The 23,833-nt window shown below is 38.2% G+C and overlaps 2 protein-coding genes across 6 annotated transcripts in view; one reads left to right on the top strand and one right to left on the bottom strand.

The window, feature by feature from the left end:
- LOC105698366 (inositol 1,4,5-trisphosphate receptor) overlaps nucleotides 1-18,938 on the top strand; it is a 37,036-nt gene extending 18,098 nt beyond the window's left edge. Inside the window, exons 5-44 of one of the 5 annotated variants that reach the window (XM_012422554.2) lie at nucleotides 151-237; nucleotides 426-920; nucleotides 1,197-1,326; nucleotides 1,986-2,197; nucleotides 2,278-2,604; nucleotides 2,678-2,824; nucleotides 2,942-3,243; nucleotides 3,317-3,431; nucleotides 3,528-3,703; nucleotides 3,780-3,935; nucleotides 4,018-4,168; nucleotides 4,266-4,413; nucleotides 5,219-5,558; nucleotides 5,764-5,929; nucleotides 6,005-6,221; nucleotides 6,352-6,893; nucleotides 6,971-7,086; nucleotides 7,170-7,305; nucleotides 7,387-7,644; nucleotides 9,404-9,524; nucleotides 9,737-9,879; nucleotides 9,979-10,166; nucleotides 10,298-10,409; nucleotides 12,500-12,617; nucleotides 12,936-13,168; nucleotides 13,230-13,371; nucleotides 13,487-13,788; nucleotides 13,865-14,374; nucleotides 14,468-14,617; nucleotides 14,703-14,895; nucleotides 14,969-15,091; nucleotides 15,198-15,370; nucleotides 15,442-15,606; nucleotides 15,690-15,870; nucleotides 15,999-16,088; nucleotides 16,232-16,392; nucleotides 16,481-16,646; nucleotides 16,731-16,891; nucleotides 16,960-17,121; nucleotides 17,201-18,938. In XM_012422554.2, coding sequence (XP_012277977.1) covers nucleotides 151-237; nucleotides 426-920; nucleotides 1,197-1,326; nucleotides 1,986-2,197; nucleotides 2,278-2,604; nucleotides 2,678-2,824; nucleotides 2,942-3,243; nucleotides 3,317-3,431; nucleotides 3,528-3,703; nucleotides 3,780-3,935; nucleotides 4,018-4,168; nucleotides 4,266-4,413; nucleotides 5,219-5,558; nucleotides 5,764-5,929; nucleotides 6,005-6,221; nucleotides 6,352-6,893; nucleotides 6,971-7,086; nucleotides 7,170-7,305; nucleotides 7,387-7,644; nucleotides 9,404-9,524; nucleotides 9,737-9,879; nucleotides 9,979-10,166; nucleotides 10,298-10,409; nucleotides 12,500-12,617; nucleotides 12,936-13,168; nucleotides 13,230-13,371; nucleotides 13,487-13,788; nucleotides 13,865-14,374; nucleotides 14,468-14,617; nucleotides 14,703-14,895; nucleotides 14,969-15,091; nucleotides 15,198-15,370; nucleotides 15,442-15,606; nucleotides 15,690-15,870; nucleotides 15,999-16,088; nucleotides 16,232-16,392; nucleotides 16,481-16,646; nucleotides 16,731-16,891; nucleotides 16,960-17,121; nucleotides 17,201-17,281 — 7,896 coding nt within the window. In that variant the 3' untranslated portion in view covers nucleotides 17,282-18,938. Of the gene's footprint in view, nucleotides 1-150; nucleotides 238-425; nucleotides 921-1,196; nucleotides 1,336-1,985; nucleotides 2,198-2,277; nucleotides 2,605-2,677; nucleotides 2,825-2,941; nucleotides 3,244-3,316; nucleotides 3,432-3,527; nucleotides 3,704-3,779; nucleotides 3,936-4,017; nucleotides 4,169-4,265; nucleotides 4,414-5,218; nucleotides 5,559-5,763; nucleotides 5,930-6,004; nucleotides 6,222-6,351; nucleotides 6,894-6,970; nucleotides 7,087-7,169; nucleotides 7,306-7,386; nucleotides 7,645-9,403; nucleotides 9,525-9,736; nucleotides 9,880-9,978; nucleotides 10,167-10,297; nucleotides 10,410-12,499; nucleotides 12,618-12,935; nucleotides 13,169-13,229; nucleotides 13,372-13,486; nucleotides 13,789-13,864; nucleotides 14,375-14,467; nucleotides 14,618-14,702; nucleotides 14,896-14,968; nucleotides 15,092-15,197; nucleotides 15,371-15,441; nucleotides 15,607-15,689; nucleotides 15,871-15,998; nucleotides 16,089-16,231; nucleotides 16,393-16,480; nucleotides 16,647-16,730; nucleotides 16,892-16,959; nucleotides 17,122-17,200 lie in introns of all 5 variants that reach the window. The other 4 variants (XM_012422556.2, XM_012422555.2, XM_012422553.2 and 1 more) reach the window with 4 other exon arrangements.
- Nucleotides 18,939-20,589: 1,651 nt separating this feature from the next.
- LOC105698411 overlaps nucleotides 20,590-23,833 on the bottom strand; it is a 29,785-nt gene continuing 26,541 nt past the window's right edge. The window contains exon 12 of the mRNA XM_023434937.1: nucleotides 20,590-23,767. Within this exon, the coding sequence (XP_023290705.1) occupies nucleotides 23,572-23,767 (196 nt within the window). The 3' untranslated portion in view covers nucleotides 20,590-23,571. The remainder of the gene's footprint in view (nucleotides 23,768-23,833) is intronic.

The raw sequence follows: 23,833 nt of genomic DNA, 5'->3' as shown, positions 1-23,833 counted from the left end.
TCGGTCATTAAATCCGAAAGGGATTTACGTTTTGAAGTATCGGTACGCTCTGTTCGCGCTTAATTGTTTGTTCTGTCGGGGCGGGAGAAAGCCGTGAAGCTCTTGGTGATTTACAGAGAATAATATACAAGGTTTGCCCTCTGTTTCCAGCATGCCGCCGAGATTGAGAAGAAGCAAAATGAAACCGAGAATAAAAAGCTACTGGGCTCCGTTGTCTCTTACGGGAATGTTATCCAGGTAAAAGGTCGTAGTTATTTTTACCCACGGTTTATTGATGTTACGAGTTGCAAGTACTCCGTCACGTGGTGTTCACATTTTATCGAAAATTGCTATAAAACGTTCCACTTACGAGGTTCGCTTCGTATCTTACATTTCTCAAGTCTTATTTATCCGAGATGCTTGACAATTTGAAGTTTTTCCTGCAGCTTCTTCATCTCAAGTCCAACAAGTTCCTGACGGTGAACAAAAGGTTGCCAGCCCTGTTGGAGAAGAACGCGATGAGGGTGTACCTTGACGCGAATGGGAACGAGGGCTCGTGGCTTTACATAATGCCGTTTTACAAACTGAGGAGCGACGGTGACAGCGTCGTCGTCGGGGACAAAGTTATCCTGGAGCCAGTTAATGCCGGTCGGCAAGGACTACACGCGGCCGCAAATTACGAGCTCAGCGATAACCCTGGCTGCAAGGAAGTCAACGTCGTCAACGCCTCGACATCCTGGAAGGTTACTCTCTTCATGGAACACAAAGAAAATCAGGAGGAGATTCTGAAAGGGGGCGACGTCGTCAGATTGTTTCACGCCGAGCAGGAAAAGTTCCTGACGATGGACGAGTATAAGAAAAAACAACACGTATTCCTGAGGACCACGGGCAGGACGAGCGCAACGGCGGCCACCAGCAGCAAGGCTCTCTGGGAAGTCGAGGTTGGGAAATGATATTAAATAAAAATCGATTATATAACAGCGGGTTATATACATATATAGGTACCGCCAGGTCTTGCGATCTCGAAGGAGTACGTTATATATTCCACGTCTTCTGAAATATTTAACGTCAATCATACCTGAAAAATGTATTACGGTTCATCGCAATGTCGTTGGATTATACTTTGCTTTGCTGTATATATTAGTTTTATATATCTATGGGAAAATCGACGATCAATTGTATTTACCATTATTCCGTTAATTATCGATTACTTTCAGGTTGTGCAACATGATCCTTGCAGAGGGGGCGCCGGTCACTGGAATTCCTTGTTCAGGTTTAAACATTTGGCCACTGGACAATACTTGGCCGCTGAAATAGACACCGACGAGCCGCGCGAGGCAACGAAAGGCAAGCGTGGTAAAGCATGAAAGAACCTCTTCCTGTATTTTAGAAACCGTATGCTGTATTTTTATCCACGAAAGGCATGCATTTCAAATTATTGCCTCCGTAGTATATATTTAGTCAACCGTTGGATTGAGAAGGATTCCATTTCTTTGCCGAACGTTTCCTTTGACGGTTATTTCGGTTTTCCGAGCTGTGTATTCCTATTTCTTGAAATGCCCACCGTGATTTACAATTTCTTATTTCGTCGTAATTCCTTTAGAACAATAAACCGAGTATTTTTATAATACTTCAAAATTTTAATGAACCTTAGGGATAACCTTTGGTCAAATTAAGAGTTCGCAAGATAAAGCACGTAGAAACGTTTCCCCCTACTATTATATATGCAAATTTTATTTTTCTCAATTTCGTAATCTTGTCATCCATTTCTTATCATTGTTCTGGATCCAATAGTCAATATAAGTCGCATAGCAATACCAAACTATATTTTCTCTCAATCTTTGAATGTCTTAAGAACCGTTGAATCCATGGCCTTGTAAAAGTTATTTTCAATTCTACTGTCTAAAAGGAATGTATCGGTGAATGAAAATTCGGGACTTTTTGTGCATTGTAAATTTGTAAATTGAGGGAGATATCAGATTTTAATCGGTTTTATATTTCGACAGATATTTCTGGTCCAGTGTATCGATTAGTTTCCGTTCCGCACAGCAACGAAATCAGTTCGTTGTTCGAGCTGGATCCGACAACGTTGACTAGAGGTGATAGTTTAGTACCACAGTCATCATTCGTAAGACTGCACCACATATGTACAAATACGTGGGTCCATTCTACTAGCGTGCCCATTGATAAGGACGACGAAAAGCCAGTAATGTCCAAGGTAAATATTTCCTCCGAGTCGTAATAAATCCGATAGAAAATTGCCAACTATCGTACATTTAATTTAATTCTTCATCTCAGGTAGGCTGTGCGCTCAATAAGGAGGATAAAGAGGCATTTGCTCTGAGATCCGTGTCGCCAGTAGAGGTGCGAGATTTGGACTTTGCCAACGACGCCTGTAAAGTCCTCGCCTCGATAAGCGGCAAACTGGAGAAGGGAACAATATCGCACAACGAAAGACGTGCAGTGACTAGTTTGTTGCAAGACATAGTATATTTTATAGCCGGTCTAGAGAACGAGCAGAACAAGTCCGAGGCTTTAGAGCTGGTCGTCCCTAACGCTGTTAGAGATAGGCAGAAGTTGCTCAGAGAACAGTATATTCTTGGACAACTATTCAAGATACTTCAGGTAGTTGTTACTCTCTGTATAGAAGTAAATATCTGTTGGGGTTTACGTTGGTGATACAATTTTTCTTGTCTAGGCACCTTTCTTAGAATCAGCTCAGGGTGAGGGACCATTCCTTAGGATAGAAGAGCTTAATGATCCTCGACACGCACCGTACAAATATATGTTTCGTCTGTGTTACCGTATTCTGAGGCTATCTCAACAGGACTATAGGAAAAATCAGGTATCATTGCGCACTCTCTTTCTTTTATTACGCAGGTTTGTGCATTCTCTGCGTTCTCGTGGGGCTCGTAATCGCGTGAAAAATAAATGCTTTCTTCTATGCCGTCCTGTTATTTAGGAATACATCGCCAAACACTTTGCTTTTATGCAAAAACAAATTGGTTACGATATTCTGGCGGAGGATACCATTACAGCTCTGTTGCATAACAATAGAAAATTATTGGAGAAACACATCACGGCCGCGGAAATCGAGACCTTTGTGGGATTGGTGAGGAAGAACATGCGTACCTGGGAATCGCGATTTCTGGATTACCTGTCAGACCTTTGCATATCCAATAAGAAGGCCATTGCGGTCACTCAGGAATTAATTTGCAAAAGTGTCCTCAGTGAAAAGAACAAAGATATTTTGATAGACACTAAGTAAGTGCTTCTTTTTTTGATTTCCATTGTTACCGCTTCTAACGTTCGGCTAGTAATGATAGTTGCTACTCAGGATAATGAAAACTCGCGTGGAAGTAGAAGATGTAGACGAGAGAGGAGAAAACGAGGAACCGCAGATCACGGTCATCGAAGATCTGGAAATTTTACTCGTGTGGAATAACGGAGCAGTGAGTATAGCGAAAACTTTGATACGGTTTTATCTGTTCGATAACATAAACTGCATGATACCCGTGGTAAATTTTAATTTGCAAACCGTTTCACAGAAAACCATGTCTTTGAGCGAGCTATCGAAAGGTGCAAAAATGGGTAACACGGAGCATGCAGCAATATTGGATTATTATAGACATCAATTGAATCTCTTTAGCAACATGTGTCTTAATAGGCAGTATTTGGCACTTAATAATTTGTCACCTCATCTGGACATTGAACTGATACTAAAGTAAGATCTTCTCGTATAAACACATCATGTATTTTTTATTCTACGACGTATTTACTGTGTCATTATGTGTATTTAGATGTATGGCAGATGAGAGGGTGCCATATGAACTTCGCGCATCATTTTGCCGTTTGATGTTACATCTTCACGTGGACAGAGATCCGCAAGAACAAGTTACACCTGTGAAATATGCTCGACTTTGGTCAGAAATTCCACCGAAAATGAGCATTAATGAGTAAGTCACCTTAAAAATCCTTAAAAATTAACGTTAAGAAGCCTAATTTTACTGCGATTATTTTCCTCATTCCTTCTTTCAGCTACGATACAAATAAAATGCCTGATCTCAACAAGGAAGCGGTTAGAGCCCGATTTAGTTCCACGATAATGTTCGTTGAAGATTACTTGTGCAATGTCGTTGCAAAAATGTGGTCTTTTGCTGACCAGGAACAAAACAAGCTAACATTTGAGGTATCTCTTGAAACCTAAGCGACATTATGTATCATCTGTTTGCTATTCATAAAAATGTGAATGGGTAGTTTCATATATCTGAATTTTTTTCTTTCAGGTCGTTAAACTGGCACGCGATCTAATTTACTTCGGATTCTACAGTTTCAGTGATTTACTGAGGTTAACGAAAACTTTACTTAGCATCTTGGATTGTGTGTCAGAAAGCGATTTCTCCGATGGAAAAATCCCTACAGGTGAAATTGACTGTAAGTTCTACTAATACTTTGTGGTGCCTTAACACTGTTAAACTATTTAGTTTATTATTCATTAAACGTGAACGAGGTCGAAAATTGGTTTGCAACCTTAAATGACTTACAAACTGATTTAGTATTTACCAGTAAACATGTAAGAATATAGTAATTAAAATTTAGACATACAATCAATATGTTATGGTTTCATAATGTTATTAATGAACCTCAGAATAATTCCAGTATTCAAGTCTAGCGTTATGCACAGTAGATACCCTTAAATTATTTTTGACAAATATTAGAAATATACTTGTTCCTTAGCAATATGATCCTGCAGTAAAAATTAAATAGTTTAACAACCTTTGTGACTTAACACGCTTATTCTCAATATATTTCGTTTAGCTGAAACCGTGGATTCAGAAGAAACAGGTAACTTTTGTGTGTTAGAAAGGTGTCCTTACTAACTAACAAGCATGCGTAGTATTTTGTTCATAATTTGAATGTCCGTAGAAAACTGTGCGTTTTGTTCGTATGAAACATTTATATCAACTTACGTTTTGTTATGGCTTGACACGTAGCTTTAGAATGTCCGGTTTGTTAAATTAAGTTTAAAGTTCATCTTAAATTACAGCCAAGTTTACATCAACAACAGTTTATAGATCTAAATTGACATCAAGAGTATTTTTCTGTCGTTTGACATATATTTTTTGATGAAGGTTTTTAGATCCGTTTTATGTTTTCACTATCTTTTTCATAAATGCCCTGTCTATCAGTTCTATTGTTCACTCGAGATTCAACATTGACACGCATTTTACTTTATTAGCTGAAGGTGGAGTGCTACGATGCATTGGAGATATGGGAGCGGTAATGACGAGTTTGACATTAGGACCAGCTGGTCAAGTGTTGACCGGAAATTCATCGCCAAGACCCAAGCCATTGATGAAGAAGGAGTACCCACTCGTGATGGACACGAAGCTCAAAATAATAGAGATTCTACAGTTCATCCTTGACGTCAGACTGGATTATAGGATTTCATGTCTGTTAAGCATATTTAAACGGGAATTCGATGAAACCGAAAGGCTTTCCGGCGACCTGAGCCTAGGACAAAAGGGAATCGATTTAGATGTAATTGGAACACAAGCTGAGGGTATATTTGGTAGTAGGTAAGTATTCGGCAGTTTAAACTATAAACCGTACATCGAAATAATATTTATTAATTTAGACACGGTCAAATATATTCAACGTCTTCGATGTTTAAATCAGGCTATCTCATTTCTTTATTCGATAGAAATCCATTCGAGGTCGTGATATTATTCCCAATATAATATAAAGTAAATTATTATATATCTTTTTTTTTTAATTTTCCAGTGAGGAATGCATCGCATTGGATCTCGATGGGCAGGGAGGAAGGACTTTCTTACGTGTATTACTTCATTTGGCAATGCACGATTACCCTCCTTTAGTATCTGGAGCGTTAACTCTGTTATTTAGACATTTTAGCCAGAGGCAAGAGGTCTTACAAGCTTTTAAACAGGTTATTTCACTTACATTCGAATATTTATCTTACAAAGGCAGAGCACAGTGAACAAATCTTCCTTGCGTTATTTAGGTCCAACTCTTAGTTTCGGACAGCGACGTTGAATCGTACAAACAAATCAAAGCAGACTTGGATGTGTTACGTCAGTCGGTTGAAAAGTCCGAGCTTTGGGTCTATAAATCAAAAGCTACGGAAGAACATGGGGGGAAGAAGAAAAAGAGCAAGGACGAGGAAGACGATGGTACAACGCCACGGAAAGCGCCGCCTTTAGCACACTGCGACAAAAAAGGTTTGCCATATGTTTTAGTTACATATTATTGAACGTAGTTCAGTCTGAATTAGAAAAAGAAAGTTGCACGGTCCAATCTCCTCGGTGTATCTTATATCGGTATCGATATATTTTGTTAATGCTATTCTAGGATCGGCGATTGACTTGGATGTCGGACCTCCTCTTCATCCAGACCAGGCTGAGGAGTACAAAAAGATTCAACAAATTTTAATCAGAATGAACAAGTTATGCATTCAAACGTTCTCTGGTGGACAGGTAAAGCCAAGAAAGCACGAGCAGAGGCTTTTGCGAAACGTTGGCGTGCACACCGTCGTATTGGATCTTTTGCAAGTACCTTACGACACGAAGGAGGATGTCAGGATGAACGAGTTAATGCGCCTGGCTCATGACTTTTTGCAAAATTTCTGCCTTGGTAATCAGCAGAATCAAGTTCTCCTGCATAAGCAGTTAGATCTGTTCCTCAACCCCGGCATACGAGAAGCTCAGACCGTGTGCAGTATATTCCAGGACAATTCGATTCTTTGCAACGAGGTCAATGCAAAAGTCATACAACACTTTGTGCATTGCATCGAGACCCACGGGCGACACGTGCAGTACCTGAAGTTTTTTCAAACGATCGTTAAAGCGGAAAATCAGTTTATCAGGAAATGTCAGGAGATGGTGATGCAAGAAGTAGGTTGATGATAATGATTTTCAGCCCATTTCTCGTTTTGTGAATATATTTATAATTTAAATGTCGTGTTATTTAGTTGGTCCAAGCCGGGGAAGATGTTCTTGTTTTCTATAACGACAGAGCTTCGTTCTACCAATTCGTGGAGATGATGAAGTCTGAGCGACATCGCATGGACGAGAGCAGTCCACTTAGGTCTGCAGTTTGTCATGTAAAAATTCATTACAGAATTGTCATATCGTACTTAGAAGTTAGAAGACTTTTCTTCCGAATTGCAGATATCACGTGGAACTTGTAAAACTACTGGCTTGCTGCACCATGGGCAAAAATGTGAACACTGAGATCAAGTGCCATAGTCTTTTACCATTGGACGACATCGTCGCGATGGTAACTCATCCGGATTGCATACCTGAGGTAAGGACGTTTGAAGATGCAATTCCTAACAAACATTGTTCATTAATCAGATCTGTGCGTATGTTTTTGACGTTTTTACAGGTCAAGGAGGCATACATCAATTTTCTTAACCATTGCTACATCGATACCGAGGTCGAGATGAAAGAGATTTATACGTCAAATCACATGTGGACTCTTTTCGAAAAGACGTTCATCGTTGACATGAGTCTGATCGCAAATGCGACACACGATCGGAAACATGCGGACACTGCTTTGGAGAATTATGTCACCAATTGCGTGATGAACATTATTAGTACCTTCTTCGGTAGTCCATTTTCTGACCAGAGTACTACTGTCCAGGTATGTGTCTTAATTTATTTTCGGATAACCGTATTGTAAAATTAAGCCACATATTTTTAAAATTAAGCCACTACGTTTAGTCGATTGTTACGCAATATTACTATTGGTCTCAAACTGAATTCTATTCGGTGGTACGTACTTAATAATTCTTATTTGGCTTTGGATATCATGGCATGGATTTCGATTAAGTGGGTTCCCCTTCATAAAATATCGTGCGACATAACCTCAAAAGACAAGTCTGTATGTTACCGAATGGATTGCCTTATTCTAAACAACTGCATGCTCTGTATGCCGTTTAAAACACCTTCGTTAATATCCATCAAATTCATCTGAAATTCCGAACGACGTTTGGCGACTACCCCGTAATTGTGTACATCCGATTATCCTCGGCTTGATGGGGACTTTTTTACAAGACGGATAACTATAACGCCATTTATTTACAACATTCGATATTTTCTCTCTGTTTCACTTGCACGTTCTATCGAAGTTCGACGAAATCGAGGTAATTCCTTAGCTCCTTCGTTCGAAGAAGTAATTAAGTTTATTCCTGCAGTTTACTTAATCATGTAAAATTCCATTTGTTGAAACCAGTACCTAAAGATGCAAAATACAGTAAACGTGAAGATTACGATCTGGATAAAAGATTCATTAACTGTCCCGAATGATTTGCGAATGTGCATTGACCTCCCCTATGCAGTAATCAATGACGTACAGCTTTGCATGATATATATTTAAGCTCCTGTGTTATCAAGTACACGTCAATATTAATTATAAAAAAAATTATGACGCGGCGTGTCATTCATAGATGTAGTGCCAGTTTGTTTCTCATTAACAGTTTTCATACGGATAGTTAGTATTTGATGTTAGGACATTTGTTATCTTCACTTGACGTGTGCTTGATCATTGCTAATTGCACTAGCAGCATGTTCTGTGTTTTTGGCATGTGTCAACTGGCCTTTGAAACGACCAAAACCGGTACACTGGGTGCTGGGTCTGTGTCGCATTGGGTTGGTTAACTAACAGAAACATCTGCACGAGGCTAAACTCTTTTGGAACCTTAAGCAATCTGACTGGAAAAAGCCTCAGAGTCTCTCAGGCTGCGTGAGTATCACAGCCAATAATGTTACATGAATCGCGAAATTTAATGGCCCATAAAAAACAAGTATACAAGGCCTAAGGAAACCTAGAAATGAATTAAAACGAATTTATTGCTCTGTTCCTAAAAATGGAAAGTTTGATACTTTTAAGTGTTGATATTTTGTTACAGAGTATGTAGACTTCAAGTCACTCAGTCTACTATCAGAAATTGATCTAGTAATTATAAAATTCCCGAAACTTAAAAAAATACATATATTGCGTTATGGGGAAATGCAATTGAAATTTGTCGACATGCTTTCTATATATACCACGTCGCGATGTTATAAATATCCTACATAGTTTTAATAACAGAAACTTGGTTTAATATGTGATGATTAGCGTAATTAAATGTCGATCCGGTCATTGACTTAAATGCTAAGAAATCTATAGTTCTTATAAAGGACGGTGACTTCTTTACATACTCTGTTTTTTGTTACTAAAGTTTAATAATCGTAACATGGTTTATGATATTTTCATGCTCTCTCTGTGAAAATCTATTTCGTGTAAGTAAATAACGAGTTCTTTCAGTAGTTGTATTTTTTTGTAGTTCATGGGATGAGTTTTTACGATCTCTTTTTAATACATAATAAATAATTAATTTCTTGTTTTTTTTTTGGAACAGACTCGGCAGCCAATTTTCGTTCAACTACTGCACGCGGGATTTAAAGTCTCCGAATGTCCGTGGCTTAATGCCGGACAACGTTTCAACGTGGAAAATTGCATAAGAACGTTATCGGACGTAGGTTCGTATACAATTTATATCACTTTCCATTTTTTTCTTTTTTAACGAATTCTCCAGTAAACGCGTTTATTGCATTTGTGAAATAGCCATGTAAATTAATTACATTAAGTTGTAGGATTACATGTAACTGTTGTATAAACATGACGGGGGCGTTTAATGGATTAGTCGTTTAATAAATTATTTTACAGTCTCTGGTTTGATATTTCATTCTAGCAAAGGGCAGAGGAATAGCGATTCCCACGGATTTAGAGAGCCAAGTAACAGCAATGTTTAACAAAGCTGCCATGCTCAGCAGGCAAACAACGAAATGGCTTCAGGCTGCGAAACAGCCGAAGGTGGAGCGCACCCAAAGTCAGGTAATGCAAACGAGACGTTTATTTTAAGAAAATTCAAATTCATACGTCTAATGAATGATATTACTTCAACTTATCGAGTAACTATATTATTTGAAACAGCTGATGAGGCTGGATCGCAGTATTATCGAAGGGTTGCAGGACATAGTGTCCTTGCTGGAAGAACAATTAAAGCCATTGGTACAGTCAGAATTATCACTACTGGTCGATATCCTTTATCGACCAGAATTGCTCTTCCCGGCAGCTACGGAAGCCAGAAAGAGATGCGAAAACGGTGGCTTTATTCATCGGTTGGTACTTGTATATCTTCTCTTCTTTGGTAGAGAATTACGGTATTAATTATTCTTGTGCGGCCAGATAGCTATTATAAAAAATTGTATCTAGAAAATTTACACGCTGACCGTTACATATACCGTTTCAGGTTGATAAAACACACCGAAAAGCTCCTCGAAGAAAAGGAAGAGAAACTGTGCGTCAAAGTGCTAAGAACTCTTCGAGAGATGATGGCCATTGATCCGGAATACGGAGAAAAGGTTAGTCGTCCTTGCTATTAAGGTGCACGATTGTCTAGGTACACGAGTCACAAGTCATGCAGAAATACAGAATCTCACGACATCGCTGAAACGGGACATTCGGTTAAAGTAATGCCCATTCGGTTTCTCTTCACGCGAAATATCGACATTTCGGTTGGATTCTTCTACATTGAATTTTTCCTTCAATTTTAAATTCTTTATCACGTCTTTTAAACGGATGCCCTGTTACTTGGAACGCACTATAGTCGGTTCGCAATTAGATCTTTAGGCTTGCTAAATTTCTACGTGATACGAATTACTTGTCGAGCTTTATCGCTAGAGACGCACATGGTGCGTGGGTGAGTAGCTTTGGTAGAATAGATCTGTAGGTAAAGGTGTTTTCATGCTGCTTAAGGAAGTTGAGGAAAACTCGGAGCAGGCGGAAACAGGGCAGGAGGAGTCGCGTACCGCGACGGGAGAAACCGAAGAAAATCAAACAGAGTGTCAGCCGATGACTCAACAACAGCGGGTAAAAAATAAAACACCTAGAATCGGTTCGCTGTAGACATGAACGGACGCACCGAGTTAGACAATTCGAGTTGTCCCGATATTTTGGGAACTCGTTGAAAAAAGGAACTCACATCAGAGGATTTATTCAAACAGAAACGACAACTCTCAGAGGCACCTTAATAAAACATGACGTGTCTGTATAATTTCTAATTTGCATTAACAACGTAGCTGAAGATCTGTATATACATGTTCCTTTTAAGATTTCGTTTCTAAACTCGAGTGAAATTTTATACAAATGATGTACTATGATGGTGGTTTATGTTGTTTGGACGATTTATGAGAACGGCAGATTTTTTTTTTAATTTACTTTGAATTTTTTGTATTTGATCTTGACGTCATATGCCAAAGTACGTCGTAAAACACGTATAGGAGGTGCTTATTAAACATTGTAGTAACGGTGCTCCCAGCTTTATAGACAAATTTGCATGAGCGTGATTGAGTCATGCACGTTTCCATTTAAATTCATTTTCCATGTTTGTGTCACTATGCTAAAGTAATTTTATTAAATACTTTGGTATAACGTAATTATTTCATCATTTCCTACGATACTTTTACGAATATTTATGCTACGATTAAGTGTTGTATGCTAAGTACGTTTACGCAGGTATTTTGTAATGAGAATTCCTGATTGAATCATGAGACATTGGAGGTAATAGTAATCTACGGTGGTTGAAGTAATAAGGAAAAGGTTGAAATCATGATGGTTTTAGTCAAAAGTGTGAACGTTTGTTTAAACGTGAGAAATACTCTCGTTGATTACTATTCCTCGAAAATGTTCATATTGATTCACGTTATAGTTAACATTTTTAAAACCCATGGCAGCTGGTTGCATCATTATGCACATATCAAAGGAGGGATATGTATCCCGCAATATAAAAAATATGTACATATTGTGTATATACGTTTAAGTATACAAAATGTACTAATACATTTTTATCGGGATATCATACGTTATTCGCAATAAAGGCTACTCTATGAGTAAATTAATTTCCTAATATTTACTAAATAATAGGAAATAATTCATTTACACTGCAATCGATTTGGTATTCAATTTTATTATTGAAAATCTACTATTTTCCATGCATCATAAAACAGCTCCTTTATTACACATTTTGTGCAACATATACTACTACAATATGCACACGATCAATTGACATCCAGTTTGTGCATTTTCTCTGTAAATATACTAAGCCGTTTGAAGATCATTTCCAATTTTACCCTTTTTTACATGCTTCTATACTTGTTCATGTAAATACCCCTGACGATATTTTCTGCCCTAGGTCCTTGTAAACATGTGCATTAGTCCCCTCGAATTCATCCCCGATTCAAATAATATACGAAGCTGCAATTCCACCAAATGTAAATAAGCAGTTTTAACATTTCTTTACACTTTATTTCAAATATCTATGTGTATCAGGCACAGATTATTCTCACCTTTTTAACATACGTCTCTCACTTACATATAATGTATTGGTACATTGCAATTTACCAAGAGCCTCCACATTGATTATGCACAAATTATTATTGATTCTTTTTTACAGGGTGACGCATTAAGAACCAATCTTCTTATGAGGTACTTCGGTAAATCTTTCATGCAGAAGCCAGAAAACGTTGAAATAGGTCCATCTTGTATTACAGCAGTTATTCATGGACCGGGTGGTAGGGCAAACTTAATGAATATTTTAAACTACTCCGAATGGTTTTGAATTGCGTTTCTTTTCTTCCCAGCAATTTATATAAAAATGGAATTGACAATCTTCATTGTAACACTTGAGCATTTGTATAATCGCTTTTATTGTTGAGTATTGTTTACGTCACTGATCCTTGGACAATCTGTAAAATATATTTTTCGTATAAACTATGCTGGTAATAAAAAATTGGCAATTTTACGTCTATCGGTATATTACTGTTACATTATAACGGTATAAGAATATGTTTAAACGTGCTCTTAAAAGTGATAAAAATATGTTTTTGCAGCAAAAATGCTGAGCCGAGCTGGACGAACATTACATGAAGTTCAGAGTCATCTGGATCGAGAAGGAGCATCGGATTTAGTAGTTGAATTGGTCATCAAGAGCATACACTCACCAAGTATTTTTGTCGAAGCAGTCGAGTTAGGAATCGCCCTTTTAGAAGGTGGAAACCCTATTATACAAAACAGCATGTATAACAAGCTTATGCGTGGCGATTTCAGTCAGTCTTTTTTCAAGGTAGGCAGTGAATTAACGATTCGTACAATTAAGACGTTATTAATTCTGTGTTTTCGCTCAGGTTTTTTATGACAAGATGAAGGATTCTCAACAAGAAATTAAATCAACGGTTACAGTGAATACTTCGGACATCGCGGCTAAAGCTCACGAAGACAAGGAACAGAACAAAGAAATAGATAAATTGTCGAAAAAACGGTCGTCAGGTGTGTTCAGAAAAGTTTAATTAATTTTTACCTAATAACTAATTGGTTAGGTGTAGGTTTGATGTCTGTCACATGTGTAATTATCTTGTAATTATCTTGCGTTTTGATTTGTTAGTGAAGCCAAATGGAATCGTTTTAACGGAGGAACTGCGAGAAGAATTGAATCAAGCTGCGACATCGACTGTTCAAGCTTTTGCAAGCGTTCGTAACTTGTCTTCTGGAGAAGATGTTACTAACAGTGCGATACTTGGATCTGCGCTGGAAGACATGATAGCAGAGAAATTAGAAAGACATCGCAGTGGAGGCTCGGGTAGTGTTGATAGGGATGAATCTCAACTTAATGTCAAGGTCTTGGTAATGCAACCAATCCTGCGATTCTTGCAGTTGCTTTGTGAAAATCATAATCGGGAACTGCAGGTGGGTTGTACATGAGGAATTTTCTGAATTACTTTACAGAACTTCCGTGAAACTCATCATCTCCTTATTGTTTTAGAATTTCCTTAGAAATCAGAACAATAAGACGAACTTTAACTTGGTATCGGAGACTTTAATGTTTTTGGATTGCATTTGTGGCTCCACGACAGGTGGTCTGGGACTTCTTGGATTGTACATAAATGAATATAATGTTGCTCTGATAAATCAGACATTGGAGACTTTGACAGAGTACTGTCAAGGACCGTGTCATGATAATCAGAACTGCATCGCCACTCATGAGTCGAACGGTTTGGACATAATAACAGCACTGATCCTCAACGATATTAATCCATTAGGAAAGACGAGAATGGATTTGGTTTTGGAGCTGAAAAACAATGCTAGTAAATTATTGTTAGCTATTATGGAGAGTAGAGGTGACAGTGAGAATGCAGAAAGGATTATGTACAACATGAATCCTAAACAATTGGTCGACGTGGCTTGTAGAGCATTCCATCAGGAATCTTTGGAGGACGAAACTGATGCCGATGATTCTTCCACCGATGGTGATGATGGCGTCTCGCCAAAAGAAGTGAGTATTATCACTATAATGTGCAGATCATGTTTGTTTGCAAAGTATAGATGTTAAAAAGCTGAGTAAATTGTGCATTTTTACTCTTCTCAGGTGGGCCACAATATCTACATTTTGTGCCACCAACTTGCTCAGCACAACAAAGAATTATCTGTGATGTTGAAGCCATCTGAGCAAAATAATGCTGATCCAAAGATTAACAAGGCGTTGCAATACTATGCATCGCACACCGCACAAATTGAGGTGAAATTAGATTTTTCATTTTACGGTTTTTTTAATCTCATTTTTCCCTCAATTTTCCTCATTTGTTTATTGATATGTTATTCAGATTGTGAGGCATGATAGGACTCTGGAGCAAATAGTCTTTCCCATACCAGAGATATGTGAATTAATAACAAGGGATACGAAAATTAAAGTGCTCAACACCGCAGAACGCGATGACCAAGGATCAAAGGTGTCCGATTTTTTCGAGCGTACGGAGGACATGTTTAATGAGATGAAATGGCAGAAGAAGCTCAGAGGTAAGTACATTCTAAAGAGCAAAAAGCACACTTGTATTGATCAATGAAATCATTTTCTGAAAATGGATTTCAGGACAACCAATGCTTTTCTGGATGAGCAGTTACATGTCTTTATGGAGCAATATATTGTTCAATTGCGCCGTTCTCATCAATGTCATAGTGGCTTTCTTTTACCCATTTATGGATTCCGTGCCTAGTGAGTTCTCAGAACATGAAATCTTCAGTTAATAATTTTTTTTTATACTGTTTCCTCTTGAAATGTGATACAAACATAATATTGGATAACTTTCTGTTGAATTTAGACCTCGGTTCACATTTGTCTGCTCTGATTTGGACGGTGATGCTTTCTTCGGCCGCAATCGTGATTACGTTGCCTAGAGAGTCCGGCATACGTACTTTAGTTGCATCCACGATATTGCGATTAATATTCTCAGTAGGTCCTGAACCGACTTTGTGGTTGCTAGGATTCGTGACCGTAAGTACGATCGTCTTGCGATATCATGCGATTTTAGAGTGAATCTACACATTATTTTTTTACACTCGTAGGTTGTCCTGAAAGTAGTGCATCTCATAAGTATAATAGGAAATCAAGGCACTTTAACGAAGAGTATCGAGCAAATTGTGACAAACGTTGAACTACTGTACCACCTCTCGTACCTGATCTTTTGTGTCCTTGGGATGTGCATGCACCCATTCTTTTACTCGGTACTGGTAAGTATTTTTGCAGATATTCTTTTTTTTTCGATCTGGCTTCTGTAAAGAGACTTTTAAGAAATGAAGATGTTTATTTGCAGTTGTTCGACGTAGTATATCGCGAGGAAACATTACTTAACGTTATCCGCTCGGTGACAAGAAATGGCCGGTCTATCATTCTAACGGCCGTGCTCGCAATGATACTGGTGTACATGTTCTCGATTATTGGCTTCATGTTCTTTAAAGACGATTTCCTGGTCACCGTGGACGAAGAATTCATTCGTGAGTGTCGAATTTAATCTATTTCGACGTTCCGTAATTTCGTACATTTATGCATTGAATCATTTCCAGAGTACTTTGAAGTAGGCAATTCATTAAAAATAGTACAAGACTTGTATGTTTTTCCACAGCTGCGATTCCGGATAAAGTAGGAACATGTAGTTCCAAAGACAGTGAGAGCTGCAAAGCAACCGAAACTCTGTCTCGATACGCCCGCGAAAGTCAGTGCAGACATTACTTGGAATCTTATTTATCCTTATTATTCCGTTGTTTTTCTGACTTCTCTTTATCGTTCATTATTTTCTCTCTTGTACACTAATAGCATTCACAATAAAGTCGAAATAATTGATTTTACTTTTTATAGTACACCAAGGAAAAGTTCGGGAAGCAGAAGTTGTTACGATTGGTGGGGAATTGAAGGAACGTTCTTGCGACTCGTTGGTTATGTGCATCGTGACCACTTTGAACCAAGGTTTGCGAAATGGCGGTGGAATTGGCGATATCCTAAGAGCACCTTCTAGTACCGTAAGTTTCCTTGAATTATAGTAACATCAAGATTTTCTTTTTACACGAGCAATTTATTTGAACACTTACCCTGTTTCCTTTTTTTCAGGAGCCATTATTCGTTGCTAGAGTAGTTTACGATTTACTATTCTTCTTCATAGTCATCATTATTGTTCTGAATCTCATTTTTGGTGTCATCATCGACACGTTTGCTGATCTCAGATCGGAGAAGCAACAGAAAGAATTGATCCTGAAGAATACCTGCTTTATCTGCGGTATGGAGCACATTTCTCGACGTCTTTAAAGTATTAACTACGTTCTTAAAATCATGTCCTTATGTTTTCTTTAAATTCGTGCAGGGTTGAATAGGTCAGCATTCGACAACAAGATAGTCTCTTTCGAGGAGCACACGAAGCATGAGCACAACATGTGGCATTACCTCTACTTCATAGTCCTAGTCAAGGTGAAGGACCCTACCGAATTTACTGGCCCCGAATCTTACGTCTACGCCATGGTCAAGGTAATAGTCCATAGAGCTTGGAAAACCGCAGCGATACTTATTTCTTTAAGCTCTATGTACTTTCACAGGATCGCAATCTGGAGTGGTTCCCGAGGTTGAGGGCTAAGTCTCTAGCCGCGGATGAAGGGGAAGGCGAGCAAGTGGAGCTTCGAAGTTTGCAATCTCAACTCGAAACTACTCAACAGCTGGTCAAGTGTCTCTCCCAACAGCTCACCGAACTTCGTGATCAGGTGAGTGTATTTTATCTTTTACTGTAAAATCGGCATACTATGTACGATTTTCCCTCTATTTTTTTTTGTTCAAATTTAGATGACCGAGCAGAGGAAGCAAAAGCAGCGATTAGGTCTCCTGAATTCAGCGTCAGCGTACCTTCAGAACATGCCGACATAAATCGACCGTTAGTTTCCGTTTCTCGTCGACGAACCTCTGTCTGATACTCGAAGGTGATATTTAATAATCCCGCGTGTGTTCTCAAGAAGCATTTAAAGACGCGTCGGGTAGTAGATAGTCGAGCAGAGGCATCTGTACGGTTTTGTTCCTAGTAGCTGGAGGTGTGGATCATACGGTGTAACGAAACGTATTCGGCACCATTGGCAATTCGGCGTACTCGGTTAGTCGCAAACTACTTCTTGCTGGTACATGCACTGAACGGACTTACGTTGCCCTGGAAATCAGTGTCCCAATATTTTCCCACGTGACAACGGGACGTTATTAGTCCGTAGGAACGATTAAATCCGTGCGTCGTTCGCGAGGCAGAGTATAGATATTTTTGAAACGTTGCATCTTTTGCAAATACGCTCGGTGTCATCGCTCTATACGTATGATGTTTCAGTCTTTACGCAGTAAATGTGCAATCTCCGATATGTGAAAGTTCAAGTACAGTAGTTCGTAAGCAGAGAGTAACGTAGCTAGGACTGGGATGCTGACATTTCAATGTGCCATTATCCGCGCCAAAGCTCCCGCGAATTAATTCGCCAAGAGGCATCCGATGTTCGCGACTCTTGGCATTCGGGTCCTGACAGTTCTAATCTAGACGAAAGTTACTTAAAATTAGACATTAAATGCTGTCACGCGTTCTATCGAAAGTTACGTAACGAGATACTTCGGTAGTTTCTTTTATACGTGTTTTAGAGAAAGCTGCACCAAACGTTCGGTTTTTTTAGACCTGAAATATCGGGGGAACGTTTCGTCTTCTATTTTTGTTAACGGCATCTTTTCAAGCCCGATTCGAGAAATATTAGGGAATCTATCGATACGTCGTTGGGTGGTCGTTTGTATATCTTGTGCACCGCACTCAAAAATTGTTATATACGATTTTATATCGTTTTATCCACGACCAATAACTTTTCGTCTGACTCGGATCTAGCAAGTATAATGACTGTTAGGGATCAATTAAAAGTAACAGGAATTATTATCGAGCGCGTCTAACGAGTAGAAAGGGAGTATAAAAGCTGTAAAGCGATTCAAAGAAACGTTGTTGTGTAATTTTTGTAGTCGTATACACGAATGTTACCGTCATATAGTTATGTACACATATTTCCTTTCGTTCGTCACGTTATGCCAATTGTCAAGTGTACCACCTGCAAGGGAAATGTCCGAGACCTTTTGAATATCTCATGACACATCTCATGATCTATGATCTTTTTAGTGTTGTCTTTTAATTCGTAAACCGAGAGACGGGGAAGTAGCGCGTTTTGGAATCTTATTGATTTCGAGATCGGGGGAAAACATTGCGACGTGATATGTTGAATATTGTAAATAAAATGTTCGAGTAGTCGTATGTCGTACGTTTAATGATGTAACGTTTAAAATACATATCACGCATGCCTCACCTTTCATGATCTTAGAGGAAATTCGAATATCAACTCTCTCTGTGCCAAATCTGTTATATATATGAACGATCACTTCGAATCTTTACATAGACTTGTTAGTTATCTATGAAACAGTGTAACGTATGTCGTGCGTTAAGGAGACCATGTTCTCTCTTTCCCTTTTTATTATTAGGAGACAAACTATTGTGTTTAAATAAATCACGTTTGTTTTTATATATCGATTTTATTCCATCGTCACCACGTGCCTTCAATCCATCGGGAAGGAATGGCGGTCTGTCTAAAAATGTGATATTCTCAACTGATTAATTCTATTTTCATCTTATACATTAGAGTACTCGTAATCAATTGTCGCTAAGGATCTAGGCTCATGCAATTGCTATCCTTGACGAGTCTTGTCATTTTCTTTATTCAAAATCATCATGAAAACACGTATATAATATATAACAATCGGAGGTTCTGTCATCTTAAAATTAACAGCCCTGTGGTGAACGCAGAAGTAAATTAAACCTTCAAAGCATTTATGATAAGTCATTAGAGCTTGATGCATCGTGTGGCTTCGTTGGAGGATCGAGTTCGACACTCGTTAGTCATTAGGAACTTAAACGTCAAAAGAATCGACAAGCTTTTAACTTTGACGGATGAGGTTGGACCCTACGTATTTTAGGCTTATTTCCGACATGTCAAAAAGCATCTTTCATTACGATTTGCATGACCTACCAAAACATACCGAATCTTGTACCAAACGATAGTCGATGCCACGTGCACCATGCGTGTGGTACACTTTGGAGTCTATGCTAATTGTTCGCCAAAAGATGCCTAATTTAGCATCGCAATGTTCGTCGTTCAGAAATCTTCCTCGACGAAGGTCAGACTTGTCGCAATGAAATCCCCAAAACGTAGGTAGTTCATTTCCATCGTAGAATTAATAATGTGTCTTCCTCCTTGAAAAATGGTATTTCCTTGGAATTTATTTGTACGGCTTGTCTAGTGAAAAAAGTGCATCCTTCGGTGTCTTTGTGCTTATGCAGGGTCTTTTTACATTGCGTCACAGAGCACGTGGGTTTGCCCTTACGTTATCGTGAAATCAAACCGGAAATTAGGGAGCTACGAAAGAGACTGTCGATGGTCGGACGAATTTAGTAAAGGAGCAACAGCCATGTTGACATACATGTTTCAATGTATTTTTAACGAGGCTCTTCATTTTTGCCGTGAAAGGAAATATATCACAGTGCATTCATTTATATTCCCTTCGTTTAATTGAACTTATTTAAAGTTAGATGATACAGTTTGTCGAAAGAAAATCACTGGATTGTCGGCTCAGCGATGCCCCTTCCTCGAATTTGTAGCTCCACTTGAAATGGATCGATAAAGCTTAATTAAATAAATCTCGGTAGATTTGAAAATATCGATCTTGCCTATTCTCACTCATTCCGAGACATCATTTTCAGTTTCCTTCATTTCTCCTAAGCTCCTTATTGACCATCTCTATTTAAAGATACGTTTAAATGGGTTCAATATTCGTTGTATATAAATTTCAACCTTTCAATCAATTAAATTCTACATCTAATTAGTGGGGTTCGAATGCAGAACATGCTTTGAACCGATCTAAACGTACATTAGAAAAGGTATCTCTAGTCGGAGTTACCAGAGTGCAGAAATTCTTCTCCCTACTCATACATGAGTTAAAAAAAAAAAAAGAAAAAGGTAAGTATACCTGGGTATACTTATTTTATTCGGTAATATAATAATTTAGGATTTATCCTCGAAACAAGGAACTTGAGAAAATTGTCCACACCCTGATGACAAGAGCTTTATTTCTTGGATCATCGAGTCTCCCGGTAGACTCGGTCCACGGGTGAGTAAGACTATGATAGTGTTTATTTTGTAGTTTATTTATATTTTATATGAAACAATTGACTATTTATTGTGACTTAGATATACACGACTAGTACATGTAACATGTAGTTATCCATCCGGAGGTGAGACGCCTTGAGGGGCTTATCGGGAAGGTTGCTCAGTCGTCGCTCTCGATATAAATACATTTAATTTAATATTTTGCGACACGTTTAATAAAGATGCATTTTTTTTTAAGCGAAATAAAAGGATCACTATAATCGACAATCGGTAAATTACTTACTTAGAACGCTCCAGTTCATTTTTTCAAAGTATCATTTCAATAAACTTTGCGAAATTAAGTGCGCACTAACATATGTTGTTAATATATTTCTTAAATAATAATTCTGAATGTAGAAATGTAAAATGTAAAAAATGTAGAATGTAGAATGTAAAAAAAGGGTCATACCGTAAGATTAAGTGTATGAACACCTTGTGCTGGCTGTCTTACATTTGACGAAAAAATATGGTGCAATGAACTAATTAATGATAAATTACTATTAAAGATTCTTTTTTTAGAGACGCGGCAAATCAACCTTTCAGATAGGCCAGCTCGTTTCGACCGATAATTGGCTCGATGTGAGAGCTTTACTTTATTCGTTCGGTTTCTTTAATTTTAACCGATAGACTTTCATCCTTGTTCTGATGAGGTCGGGAGACGAACACTCGAATGGTGTCATTTTTCCTGAGTGTCTATCTCTATGTATCTACGTGATGAAAATTTAACGGGATAAGTCATTTCCAGAATAACGAACCGTTTCCAACAATTTCCTCATCCAGGAATCCAGTTCAAATCGATCGATCGATTAGAGAGAAGAATTAATTGACCCCAAAATTAAAATATCAAGTTCCTATTCTAATAGATCGGATTTACGTACAGGAAATCAAAGGACGCCACAGTCTTGCGTAGGAATAAATCGGTATTAAAATAATTATCAGTGCGCCGTATGTACGTACATTAATATATAAATAACGTGGAACGAACAGTAGGATAGAATTCGTTGATTTAATCACTTTAATAATTGACTACATAATAGACAGAGCAATTATCGGTGGGTTGATTAACCGATATTATAGATGATTATTTATACGCCACATATTTTCATAATGACCAATTAAATCCCGCCGTGTGTACTTCTGTTTCACTGATTTTCAACTGCTTTGAATTTAATGACGAAAATGATCAATTTCAGTGACGCGATACTATCAATGATAGTTCTTGCCGATATTAAATCAAATTAATATTCCCCCGTAATACTCATTGGTACTCGGAATGAATACTGCAAGGGCTGAACGACGTGGCTGATATGTCATCTATTAAATATTATTTAGCGAACGGTCCTTTGCAGCAATGGTGTGGTGCGCTCCCGTTCATTGCACCTGCTGCAATCACGTCCGTGATAAAAGAAGTATGATTAACGATGCTTCGATCGTTCGATCGATTTGAACTATTGCAGGAGTTCCGTTGTTTTCGAAATAGAATGGTTTGTCAATATAGGAATTTTTAATGTTTCGTTCTTCCTCGTAAATCATCGACTAAGGTGAAAGAAAAAAAGTGTTAAAATATAATAATGATGTAAATGAGGTTTGAGCAATAAAGCAATCTTTTGTTTACGGACCTTACGAGCGGGGAATAACAAATACAATTTTTTAAATGAAAAACTAAACATTTCGCGATACATATCCCTAATCTTCTTTTTTCTCGTTTAAGTTCACAAGTGGTTGGCGACAAACAATGAACGTTACTTCATTTTATAAAATTCATCACCGAGTCATACATACTTTCCCGTGTAAACCTTCTTGATCTCTTTCTTTCCCTTTCAGTCGATCAACCAACATCTTCCATGTAACCTCGCACTGATTTACAACAGTTACGTACATTAAATATTTAGTGCCTAGTTTCCTTCCTTTCTCCGCAATTTAATAAAGAATGAATAATCATTGATTCTCAATGATTGGAACTGTTCGGGATAACTCCTAATATAGAAAATAGGAATCATTTGCTAATAACGAATATTGAATTCCACGAAAAGGTGTCGAAGGAGATTTATAAATGAAAATAGGTTAAGAATCGAATCTTGAAATTTATGTTTTACGACTTCATGCGTCATAGAATTTTCTAACGAAAAGGAATCACGTGGGTCCTTATCCAGAGATATCCTGAACGATTCTAGAGATCCTTATAACAGTAAATCGAGAAGTGTCATGGACACGCGAAGCTCGTTCGTTAAAATACATTTTCCTTAATTTCCTCTTAAGGTCGACTTAGAATTCTACGATATTAGAACTAATTGCTTTACAATAATTCCTTAAGTTCTTCGAACGATCGTCCAGTGTATTCTGTACAAACCCTACTAACCTACTGCTTTTATGTACACTCCACTAAGTTGTTGTTTTTTTTTACTGTTTACCGATGCATGTTACGTGAGGGATTACGAGAGGGCATGAAGGATTTCCGTAGTATTTAACTACGTCCTTCCGTGAAATAGCTCTATATGTATAATATGTACAACATGGCTGTCGACGGACAGTACTTTTGTCGATCTATAATACTTGAGAACCGTCAGAAATGAAACTAACCTCGCCGCTCTCAAAATCCTTCAACATATTATTTAAAGTTTTCCAAATAACCGTAAACTAGAAAAGGTACAATTTCCATAGAAATAATATTCTCGTGGATGTTCCGGTGTAAACTTCGCGAAGCGTTTAAGGGTGGAGGAGTTACTCGAAAAGTATAAGCAGCATTACGAAAGGGAGAAACCTGCATCTACGGGGAAATAGTTAATTTACATATTCCGCCCTTATCGTTCTTCCGTAATCTTCTCTTCGGAGTTATTGAAACGTGGCGGTGTTTTGTCAGAACTTGGCTTACCTAGTTTCAACATTTATCGGTTGCCTCTTTTGGGCTCTTGCTTGGCTCCAAGTGCGGACACGCAGGATTCCCCGTGAGGACATTCAACGGGCTATGAAAAAGGCGAGGATAATCGTCAGGGTACAGTGGAGGAGCATTTTGTCAGCCATATTCCTATTTGAAGATCCTGCTATTTGGTTCGGTGCGGGAGAAGGCCCACTTTTCCGGGTATTTGCCGTAACGGAGTCGCTTTTCCATCTTATCGTGTATTGCGGTGCCGTTCTGCTTAACGCGTGCAACCTAAGGATCGTTAAAAGAAAATATTAAATCTTCCAAATGTACATCAGTTTTGTATATGGAAATAGG

This window comes from Orussus abietinus, unplaced genomic scaffold, assembly GCF_000612105.2.
Source record: "Orussus abietinus isolate OABI.00-Male unplaced genomic scaffold, Oabi_2.0 scaffold70, whole genome shotgun sequence".
NCBI classification, from domain to species: domain Eukaryota; kingdom Metazoa; phylum Arthropoda; class Insecta; order Hymenoptera; family Orussidae; genus Orussus; species Orussus abietinus.
Note: the sequence above shows the minus strand (reverse complement) of the source record. Positions and strands in the feature narration are given on the sequence as shown.